Source organism: Nansenia antarctica, assembly GCF_963989245.1.
Source record: "Nansenia antarctica genome assembly, chromosome: 7".
In the NCBI taxonomy this organism is placed as follows: Eukaryota; Metazoa; Chordata; class Actinopteri; order Argentiniformes; family Microstomatidae; genus Nansenia; species Nansenia antarctica.
This window is the reverse complement of record NC_137677.1, coordinates 33,089,067-33,101,213: the sequence shown is the minus strand read 5'-3', so window position 1 is coordinate 33,101,213 and position 12,147 is coordinate 33,089,067. Positions and strand designations below refer to the sequence as shown.

Sequence of the window (12,147 nt, the reverse complement as noted above, 5' to 3'; positions counted from 1 at the left end):
TGGGTTAGGAAAATAATTCCAACGTGTCCGGATAGAGTAGAAGACAGGGAATCCAACACTATTTGAATGGAGTCGATCCTCCACTCCTATCACCGTGGACACAGCAAGGAGCGAATTCCCGGATATAAATATTCCCTCGCCTCGCTGACAGCGGGAGTTGGGAGTTTCGTCCAGCAGCCGGTGAACGCCCGGTTGATCGAGTTTCATATTAAAAGTATATCTTCTCGGGGTGTCAGCGCGGTGGTTAAGGGCTCAAAATGACCGTATACTGATGGTGAATTTAGCAATAATAGTCTTATGTTTGTACCACCTCCATAACCGGTGTTATTCACGGGAAAAGCCGGTCAAGGAGGCACCCTTTGCAGGTCAATAACTTTGATTCTCCGGGGGTTAGGAAAATAATTCCAACGTGTCCGGATAGAGTAGAAGACAGGGAATCCAACACTATTTGAATGGTGTCAATCCTCCACTCCTATCACCGTCGTGTATCTTGATAGTTCTTCATGAGTGAGGTGGTCTAAATAGTAGGCAGCCATGTTGAGCGATGTTGCTATGATACTTTTTGCCCGTCAGGTTGGTGGTTGCTAGGGAAGAAACCACGTGACTGAAAGCTATGAATTGGGCTGATATGCTAGCAGAAGACCTGAGAGCTCTATTGGGCTGATACGCTAGCAGAAGACCTGAGAGCTCTATTGGGCTGATATGCTAGCAGAAGACCTGAGAGCTCTATTGGGCTGATATGCTAGCAGAAGACCTGAGAGCTCTATTATGGTCATCTTGACAAGGGTATGTTTGGCTGCAAATCTCGCATACTGTACAGTGTGAACGCTCTCGCCTACTCAAATCTACGTTATATCTAGTATGAGTAGTATGCTAGTATGGTATTCTGAACACAGCCCATGTCAAGCTATGTTAGCGGGTCTTGACATCATTACCTCGTAAAAAGCTGTGTACAAATACATATTATTTCATTGGTTAAATTTCCGCGTTGTGTCCGTTCTCTTAATACTTCCAAGGAAGTTTGGTTGATGTTAGTGAAAGTTTATAAATATAGTAAATATAGTAAAGTTTATAAATATAGTAAATATTTAAATTAGCCATGTGTTGATTCGCCACAACTCACTCACGCCCGCTCACTCCGTTCCTCCACCTCGGCTGGCCGACTGGCCCCACCTCCTCTACACAGCAGTCGGGCTGCCCGATCACGTCTCTTCACAACACTGGCTCCCCGCTGGTGGAATGAGCTCCCCACGACTGTCAGAACGGCAGAGTCACTACCCATCTTCCGTCGTAGACTGAAGACCCATCTCTTCAGGTTACATCTTAACTGCTCCTCCTGAGACATCTTCCGACCCTCACCACTACGTCTCCTAAAGACACCCGCTTTCCCCTTTACTGTGTCCCTAAGAACTTCTACTGCCCCCCTTGTACTGTTTCTCAGTTTCTCCAGTAAAAAAATAAAAAAAATAAACGTTTTAGTAGAAGGCGATAATAGGGAGAAGGTTTTTCCTTCTATCAGTGGCCCCGGGCCTGAGCTAGAGTACTCTTCCTGCAACGAATAGTGGACTGCTGATTCACATGCTTAGTATTCAAATGTATTGATTGTAAGTCGCTTTGGAATAAGGCGTCTGCTAAATGGCAAAAATGTAAATGTAAATGTAAATGCAATAGCTTTCAGTAAACCGCCCTCAGCAACTGCAAGCTCTGGTAACGCTAGCTAGCTACTTTGTTGGACTGAAAATGCCAGCCAGGCCTCTGCCCAGCCTCTACCCAGTCTGTGACCAGCTTGAGCTCCAGGTGAGAATGTCATACTGTTTAACACATTGTGTGTATTCATGGTAATTGGCAATGTGGATAAGACTTATGGCTCTCTGTGTTTCAGTTTTGCTGTCCACCATGCTGAGGCCCCAGCCTGTGACTGCACCTGCCTCTTACCTGCCTCTTACCAGTCTCTAACCAGTCTCTAACCAGTCTCTTACCTGTCTCTAACCAGTCTCTTACCTGCCTCTAACCAGTCTCTTACCAGTCTCTAACCTGCCTCTTACCAGTCTCTTACCAGTCTCTAACCAGTCTCTTACCTGCCTCTAACCAGTCTCTAACCAGTCTCTTACCAGTCTCTTACCAGTCTCTAACCAGTTTCTTACCAGTCTCTAACCAGTCTCTTACCTGCCTCTAACCAGTCTCTTACCTGTCTCTTACCAGTCTCTAACCTGCCTCTTACCTGCCTCTAACCAGTCTCTTACCAGTCTCTTACCAGTCTCTAACCAGTCTCTCTACCAGTCTCTAACCAGTCTCTAACCAGTCTCTTACCTGCCTCTAACCAGTTTCTTACCTGTCTCTAACCAGTCTCTAACCAGTCTCTAACCAGTCTCTTACCTGCCTCTAACCAGTCTCTAACCAGTCTCTAACCAGTCTCTTACCTGCCTCTAACCAGTCTCTAACCAGTCTCTTACCTGCCTCTAACCAGTCTCTAACCAGTCTCTTACCTGCCTCTAACCAGTCTCTAACCAGTCTCTAACCAGTCTCTTACCAGTCTCTTACCTGCCTCTAACCAGTCTCTAACCAGTCTCTAACCAGTCTCTTACCTGCCTCTAACCAGTCTCTAACCAGTCTCTAACCAGTCTCTTACCTGTCTCTAACCAGTCTCTAACCAGTCTCTTACCAGTCTCTAACCAGTCTCTTACCAGTCTCTAACCAGTCTCTAACCAGTCTCTTACCTGCCTCTAACCAGTCTCTAACCAGTCTCTTACCAGTCTCTTACCAGTCTCTAACCAGTCTCTAACCAGTCTCTTACCAGTCTCTAACCAGTCTCTTACCTGCCTCTAACCAGTCTCTAACCAGTCTCTAACCAGTCTCTTACCAGTCTCTAACCAGTCTCTAACCAGTCTCTAACCAGTCTCTTACCAGTCTCTAACCAGTCTCTAACCAGTCTCTAACCAGTCTCTAATCAGTCTCTAATCAGTCTCTTACCAGTCTCTAACCAGTCTCTTACCAGTCTCTAACCAGTCTCTTACCAGTCTCTTACCTGCCTCTAACCAGTCTCTAACCAGTCTCTTACCAGTCTCTAACCAGTCTCTTACCAGTCTCTAACCAGTCTCTAACCAGTCTCTAACCAGTCTCTTACCAGTCTCTAACCAGTCTCTTACCAGTCTCTAACCAGTCTCTAACCAGTCTCTAACCAGTCTCTTACCAGTCTCTTACCAGTCTCTAACCAGTCTCTAACCAGTCTCTAACCAGTCTCTTACCAGTCTCTAACCAGTCTCTTACCTGCCTCTAACCAGTCTCTAACCAGTCTCTTACCAGTCTCTAACCAGTCTCTAACCAGTCTCTAACCAGTCTCTTACCAGTCTCTTACCTGTCTCTAACCAGTCTCTAACCAGTCTCTTACCAGTCTCTAACCAGTCTCTTACCAGTCTCTAACCAGTCTCTAACCAGTCTCTTACCAGTCTCTTACCAGTCTCTTACCAGTCTCTAACCAGTCTCTAACCAGTCTCTTACCAGTCTCTAACCAATCTCTAACCAGTCTCTAACCAGTCTCTAACCAGTCTCTCTACCAGTCTCTCTAACCAGTCTCTAACCAGTCTCTAACCAGTCTCTCTACCAGTCTCTCTAACCAGTCTCTAACCAGTCTCTAACCAGTCTCTAACCAGTCTCTAACCAGTCTCTAACCAATCTCTAACCAGTCTCTAACCAGTCTCTAACCAGTCTCTAACCAATCTCTAACCAGTCTCTAACCAGTCTCTCTACCAGTCTCTCTAACCAGTCTCTAACCAGTCTCTAACCAGTCTCTCTACCAGTCTCTAACCAGTCTCTCTACCAGTCTCTAACCAGTCTCTCTACCAGTCTCTCTAACCAGTCTCTAACCAGTCTCTAACCAGTCTCTAACCAGTCTCTAACCAGTCTCTCTAACCAGTCTCTAACCAGTCTCTTACCAGTCTCTTACCAGTCTCTAACCAGTCTCTAACCAGTCTCTAACCAGTCTCTAACCAGTCTCTTACCAGTCTGTGACCAGTCTCTTACCAGTCTCTAACCAGTCTCTAACCAGTCTCTCTACCAGTCTCTAACCAGTCTCTAACCAGTCTCTCTACCAGTCTCTAACCAGTCTCTAACCAGTCTCTTACCAGTCTCTAACCAGTCTCTCTAACCAGTCTCTAACCAGTCTCTTACCAGTCTCTTACCAGTCTCTAACCAGTCTCTAACCAGTCTCTAACCAGTCTCTTACCTGCCTCTTACCTGCCTCTTACCTGCCTCTAACCAGTCTCTTACCAGTCTCTTACCAGTCTCTTACCAGTCTCTTACCAGTCTCTAACCAGTCTCTTACCAGTCTCTTACCAGTCTCTAACCAGTCTCTCTACCAGTCTCTTACCAGTCTCTAACCAGTCTCTAACCAGTCTCTAACCAGTCTCTAACCAGTCTCTTACCAGTCTCTTACCAGTCTCTAACCAGTCTCTAACCAGTCTCTTACCAGTCTCTTACCAGTCTCTAACCAGTCTCTAACCAATCTCTAACCAGTCTCTAACCAGTCTCTCTACCAGTCTCTAACCAGTCTCTCTACCAGTCTCTAACCAGTCTCTAACCAGTCTCTTACCAGTCTCTAACCAGTATCTTACCAGTCTCTAACCAGTCTCTAACCAGTCTCTAACCAATCTCTAACCAGTCTCTAACCAGTCTCTAACCTGTCTCTCTACCAGTCTCTAACCAGTCTCTCTACCAGTCTCTCTAACCAGTCTCTAACCAGTCTCTAACCAGTCTCTCTACCAGTCTCTAACCAGTCTCTTACCAGTCTCTCTAACCAGTCTCTTACCAGTCTCTTACCAGTCTCTAACCAGTCTCTAACCAGTCTCTAACCAGTCTCTTACCAGTCTCTTACCAGTCTGTGACCAGTCTCTTACCATTTTCTTACCAGTCTGTGACCAGTCTCTTACCAGTCTCTAACCAGTCTCTAACCAGTCTCTCTACCAGTCTCTAACCAGTCTCTAACCAGTCTCTTACCAGTCTCTAACCAGTCTCTCTAACCAGTCTCTAACCAGTCTCTTACCAGTCTCTTACCAGTCTCTAACCAGTCTCTAGCCAGTCTCTTACCAGTCTCTAACCAGTCTCTTACCAGTCTCTTACCAGTCTCTAACCAGTCTCTAACCAGTCTCTAACCAGTCTGAGTCTGTGACCAGAAAAACACATTAAAAAAAAATGGGATCATACCAAACAAATATCGGCTTGGGTGTCTCCGTGTATGCAAAGTGCCCTCCTTTTTGATGTGAAGGAAATGACCACCCTACTCTGGATGCGTACAATGATGTATGTGTAGTCATGTACAGAGCATCAAACATCATGACATCGATACTGAGTTTTGTGTTCTAAAAGCAAAAGTCCTGCCCAGTCAAAGACAAGGACATAAGACCGAAATGTACGACGCTTGGGTCATCGTGAACAGAAAGGAGAACTACATCCTCACTGCCAATTGTACCTGCATGGCAGGGTGAGTAATGTTATGCTATTTATCCTGTTGCTTGTATAGTTTGTTCAGGTTACAATAAAAGCGACAAGCAATGTAATATAATGTAGCTAGCCTATGGAAGACAGAGAGAGAGAGAGAAAGAGAGAGCCGGGGAGGAGGGGAGGAGGGGACTGGGGAAGTGGAAGGCAGGATTAAATATTAACTATACTACAATTTAACAAGAGGTTGTTAGGTCCTAGTGCAGTGTTTTTTTAATTTGGTCAAACGCTTACAGTTTTTCCTCTATCACTTTAACACGTTTTCTCAAAGCATAGCTCATTTTCTCTTAACTCTTAACACAAATCCCAAAACTCACACTCAAAACCCTAAACTCCACAAATCTCTTGCAAAAGCAAACACTGCATTCAAAATAATGTTATGTCTTCTCAAAATGAATTGTGTCGTCAAATGACAAACACAGACCATGAAATTAATAGACACTTGTAACAACCAATTGAACCCCGACGTGCACAGTGGAAAACACTATGATGCGGAAAACAGTACTATGATAAGATTATCAGTAGGCCTTTTGCATTTTCATTGTTACACTACATACGTACAGTAGCCCATTATAAACTGTTATGTTTTCATACTCAAATATAAAACACACATGCAAGAATAGAACGTTTTTTAAATTCATTTATGTACACATCTCAGCAATGACCGTTGGATTTTTAAAGTGTTCTTCATACAGAACAAAAAACATATGCATATACTCTACACAAAGGCCACAAGACCTTGTCGACATCACAGGCAATGTTCTCCCTGGCCAAGCAGAAGGGCAAAGTATCGCCTGGCATGACGAATCCAGCCCTGATATGATATATTTCAACACAGGAGAGCTCACCTTTGGCCCTTTTATTGCTAACGCTATAATTCAAATGCAATAGGTGTTTGCCCATATTAATGAATGAATGAATGATCTTTATTGTCATTGTAACATCAGGTACAACACAATTTAAAACACACACATATGAGGAGTGTGATTGTGTGATTGGTGGTTTGAGTTTAGCGTTCTGAATGGTAGTGTTTTCCATGTGAACACAAGAGATTTTATCAAGGAAGATTGTGCCAAATGTAGAGAATTGTGTTTAGTGTGTTGTTAACTGTGTGGTTTAGAGCTGCAAAATGAGTGATAAGCAAGAAATGTGTTTGTCATTGTGAAGAATTGGTGTGAGACTCTATTTAAATTATTTCACAAACATCAGTCTTCGTGTTTAGTAACTATTTCAATAAATAAATCATGTATCATTATTTTATTCACAGTTTCTGAAAGTTCCCTCAGATGAAAATCCAACCAGTGTCTGGCTACCCTAAAGTAAAAATATATTTACAAAATGGGTTTCTTCAATGAAAGCCAAAGCAGGGTCCTCATGCTTCTACTTTGCTCAAGCTCTATGACTGTGTTTTGTTTTTTGAATGGTCAGATATCAACCAACCCCTTTTGGGATTTTTATAAATATGCCCACGCCATACTGAACGAGACGTCCTCTGACGTCACTCCTTCTTGTGCCTGTCACACATGTATGACAGAGCCAGGGGATGATGCCTGGTTTGTGCAGCGTTTCAGACAAATCTCCAATTTATCAATTTCTGTCAAGAGCAAACATGGATGTCACTGGGAATACCATCAAGTGGTGGAAGGTAAATACTTTATTATTGAAGATGAATTACCCACCATCCAACTGTCAACCATTTCACTGTACCTAACCTTTTTACTTCACTTTAATTGTTTTGGTTATTGTGTTATCAGAATTTGTGAGGCAGATAGTTAGTAAGGAGTAAAAGGTTCAGTTTTAGGGTTTCTGCTCATGTATTGCTTGTCATCATCAGGCGATGCAGAAGGATAGAGGAGACTTCGGCAAAGCGGTGGAGGAGCTGTTTCAAGTCATCCCTGATGAGCTGCTGTACCTGGATGCAGGACCTGACCGCTGTAGGACCTGTGCTGTGGTGGGGAACTCTGGGAATCTCATGCGGTCCCATTATGGAGCCCACATTGACCTTAATGATGTCATCATAAGGTACTGATAGGTGTGCTGCATCAGTCTGTTTGGACTGCACTTATATAGCGCCTTTTTTGCTGCTTCAAAGCACTTTACAACGGCCTCTCATTCACCCACTCACACACACATTCATACACCACGCAATGCGCTGGCCCGCTCACTGGGAGCAATTTTGGGGTTCAGTGTCTTGCCCAAGGACACTTCGACATGTGGCCAGCCGGGGCTCGAACCGCCGATCTGCCAACCTTGTGATCATTAGGTGGCGACTCTACCTCCTGCACCACAGCACTTTTTTTTTTCTCTATACAGTCAGTGATTTCTTCCACCAGCTCTATTAATGCCATGGAGGTAGATCTTGCTGTTCTGAAGCCATACTGGCTGTCCATTAGTAGGTTATGTTTTTCAACAAAACTGTCCAGCCTTGTAACATATAATTTTTCAAGTATCTTTCAGAATTGTGACAGCAAGGATATACCGGTCTATAATTAGTGAAGGAATGCTTGTCTCCAGTTTTAAATAATGGGATAACTTTAGCAACTTTCATTTTATCTGTGAATGTTCCATTGGGAAACATAATAAAAAAGAACAAAATTGCCAAACACAACTATGCGGATGACACTCAAATCTACATAGCCCTCTCACCGAACGACTATAGTCCCATCGACAATCTCTGAAATTGCAGATAAACAAATAAACACCTAGATGACACAAAACTTTCTCCAACTAAACAAGGACAAAACAGAGATAATTGTATTCGGTGCACCTGACAAAAGATCGAAAGTCAGTGCAAAACTTGATTCTCTCTAGGTCCGTAATTCCAGACTCCGATCTAAACTTCAACAGCCACATAAACTCAATAACTAAATCAGCCTACTATCACCTGAAAAACATGACACAAGAAAAAACACACAAGAATGAGAGGTTTCATGTCCCCACAAGATCTTGAAAAACTCATCAATGCATTTGTTTTTAGTAGACTTGATTATTGTAATGGTAATTATATGTGGTTATATTGTAATGGCTAAAGGGGCTGTTCATAAGCTGCAGCTCATCCAAAGTGCCACTGCTAGGGTCTTAACAAAAACTAAGAAGTTTGAACACATTACACCAATCCTGAGATTCGTACACTGGCTACCGGTCTCTCAGAGAATTGAATTCAAAGTACTCCTAATTGCATACAAATCACAAAATTGTCTAGACCAAAATACATCAGATTAGATACTCCACCCTATATTCCCGCAAGGCCCCTAAGGTCAGCTGAGACTAATCAGCTAATCATTCCAAGAGTGAAAACAAAACAGTGCAGCAGCTTTCAGTCACGCTGCCGCACGCTCCTGGAACAAACTCCCTGAAGAAATCAAACAGGCCCAAAACCTAAAAACATTTAAATCTAAGCTAAAACATCTTCATGTTTTGCAGCAGTTATGATTAAACACAAATACTTCTATCAATGTATTTTTATCCATTAACTATTATCTTATTAAATGTTTTATCTATTTATTCATATATTTGCTTTTATTCATTGTCATTTTTATTTTCTTACTATGCTCCGCTTGCTGTATTTCTTTATAATGTATCTAAAAGACTTTGAATTGCCCCTGTTGTATGAAATGTGCTATACAAATAAACTTGCCTTGCCTTGCCTTAATAGAATACTTGTAATGTACAGTAACCACATGTTTGAATGGGATAGGGTTTAATGACAACCGCACCAACCTACGAACCTTTGGGGACAGAGCCTTCAGCGTGGCCGCACCTACCCTCTGGAACTCCCTCCCCACAGTGATCCGCAACGCCCCCACCCTGGACTCCTTCAAACTAGCCCTCAAAACTCATCTGTTCTCCAAGGCCTTTGGCCCCTAGTCATTGTTTCAGTTTTGTTTTGTTTGTTTTCTGTTTTGTCTGTCCAATCATTCCCCTGTAAAGCGTCCTTGGGCTTTTTGAAAGGCGCTATATAAATTAAAGTTGTTATTATTATTATTATTATTATTATTATTATTATTATGACAAGGGTTTTAAGAACCTGTAATAATGCTGAACGACCAAAAGACCTTGTGGCATGTTTACAACTACAATCTTGTGATTTAATGTTTTGACCTCCAGTCACAACAGAGGGTATAATTCACCCTGTTCAATGTGTCACAACAGAGGGTATAATTCACCCTGTTCAATGTGTCACAACAGAGGGTATAATTCACCCTGTTCAATGTGTCACACAGAATTAACAATGGATCTACCAAAGGCTATGAAGAGGATGTGGGGACCAGAACCACTCACCACATCATGTACCAGAACCACTCACCACATCATGTACCCAGTCAGAACCACTCACCACATCATGTACCCAGTGAGTGCTGTGGACCTGGACAACACCACTCATCTGGTTTTGTTCCCTTTCAAGACTCGGGATCTCCAGTGGCTCCGTAGTATCTTCACCCCGTGAGTGACGTCTTGTAACGTAGGCTTTCTTTGGCTTGTTTGGAAGTTCATATTCTGATAGTCTACAGTAAACAACATGTTTTATGGATATTTTAGAACATTATCACAGGTATTTTGACACTAAAAGCCATAATTATAAAAAAGGATATGGCAACATCAGCTACAGCCTTTTCTTGTTGTATTCAACAGTCCAGATGCACAAAATAAATCAAGGATCAAAGCCAACAAGGACCTGGTGAGTCAATAAGAAACATAAGCATGGAATTTATGTCAAACAAATGATGGTTTATACAGTACTTCTCCTCTTAATTTATGGAGGTGGTAAATGCCCAAGATGGTTTATACGTTGAAAGTTTATTTTGCAAATAGAAATGATTGACAATACTTTAACCCAAGAGTGTGAACAGTACTACACTACCTTCTCCCTGACAGAACATTCTGGACAAAATCCAGTGCCCTGCGAAAGTAATGGGATGGTGAAGCATTTCTTCTCATCTGTTCAGAGCTCTGTAGACTCTTTTAGGTACTTTTACAATTTGTAACCTGGCCGTCCTGTCCCTGCGCCTTTGCACCTTGCGGTGTAGGCTTTGTAGTTCGGTGAAATGTTCTGTGGACGATAGTCTCTGACACATTCACGCTTACGGGTCCAGGGAAAACTGTTGCGCCTTGTTGTGTCCTTTTTCTTCCAATGATTGGTAGCAGGTGCGTCACCGTCTGCGATTGCTAAAGGCTCCAGACAGGGATGTCCGCTCAGCCCATTACTATTTGCGCTTTCCCTGGAGCCCCTGGCTCAGAGGGTCCGCCAGTCGACCACAGTCACACCAATTTCTATCGGTGGCACTCAGCATTACATATCCCTATATGCAGACGATGTACTTCTGTATGTAGATGATGCTCCTCAATCCATTCCCCATATTCTGTCCATCTTTGATGCTTTTAGCGCCATTTCTGGATACAGAATAAATTGGACCAAGTCTGCTCTCTTGCCGCTAAATGAGGCCATGAGGAGTGCAGTTGTGCCCTCCCAGATTCCGATAGTTACCAAATTTAAATATTTAGGCATTGACATCTATCCCTCACTGCTGACTACAGCTAATACCAATTTCAAGAATTTCCTTTCCAATATAACACAGGATTTGGACAGATGGGTGGCACTGCCGAATTCCCTGAGGGCTAGGGTTTCCATAGTTAAAATGAATGTGCTCCCCCGAATTAATTTTGTAAGTTCTATGCTGCCTCTTCCTCCCCCCGCTCTTTATTGGAACAAATTGCAATCTGCAGTTACTAAATTCATCTGGAGAGGTAAACGACCCCGAATTAAATTGACCATATTACAGCGTGAGAGACAGGATGGAGGCCTTTCTCTACCTAATTTTAAACTTTACTATTGGGCTTTCACACTGCGTCCTCTGGTAACTTGGTTTAATCCCATGGCTGAGGTTTCTTGGCGTGCTTTGGAAGAGGGATTGACATTCCCTCTCACTCTGAAGGAGGTGCTGTTTTCCAACACTCCACCTGCTCAGTGTAGGCGACGGTTTGGCCTAATCATTTCTCAATTAATCAGTGTCTGGCGAGCAATGACGAAAACATGCAAACTGCCCTCTGGATGGAACCCCTGCTCACCAATATTTAATAATGATGCACTCTTAATTGGGGGGCGTCCGATTAGATTCCAACAATGGGCTGACGGGGGTATTCATTCATTGGGCGATGTTATTGGGGATAAAGGTCTTCACTCTTTTGAAGAGTTACGAATTCAGTTTAATTTACCACGCTCCTCCTTTTTCTTTTATTTACAACTAAGGGCTGCCATGAAAACCTATGGGGTCCCATGGAAGGAGCCACTTCACAGGCACCCGGTGCTTGTTGTTCTGGACAGGGTGGGTAGTACGAGGGGCATAGTTTCCACATTATATGGGTACTTCTAGCAGAAAACATACCTCCCATTGGCAGTTGGATCGGTATGGAAGGTGGACATTCCGGACTTAGACCTATAGAATTTGACTGGGATAAAGTGTGGTCAGATGTCCTACAAACATCAAGGAATCCTGATCACCAACAAATTCATTATAATTTTATTCATAGGACTTATATGACTCCTCGGAAGATGTGTATTATGAAAATCATAAATGACCCCAATTGTACTCTGTGTCCTCTGGGGGTTGTGGGCACATTTATGATTTGGGAGTGTCCAGAGGTTACAGAGTTTTG

At 43.0% G+C, this 12,147-nt stretch overlaps 1 protein-coding gene across 1 annotated transcript; it reads left to right on the top strand.

Moving 5' to 3' along the window:
• Window positions 1-7,102: 7,102 nt before the first annotated feature.
• LOC308162529 (CMP-N-acetylneuraminate-beta-galactosamide-alpha-2,3-sialyltransferase 2-like) lies at window positions 7,103-9,940 on the top strand (the record flags this gene model as incomplete). The annotated part of the gene is made up of 3 exons (XM_080536676.1): window positions 7,103-7,138; window positions 7,328-7,515; window positions 9,790-9,940. The coding sequence occupies 3 exons, from the start codon at window positions 7,103-7,105 to the stop codon at window positions 9,938-9,940; spliced, it is 375 nt and encodes a 124-aa protein (XP_080392802.1).
• Between the last annotated feature and the right edge of the window lie 2,207 nt (window positions 9,941-12,147).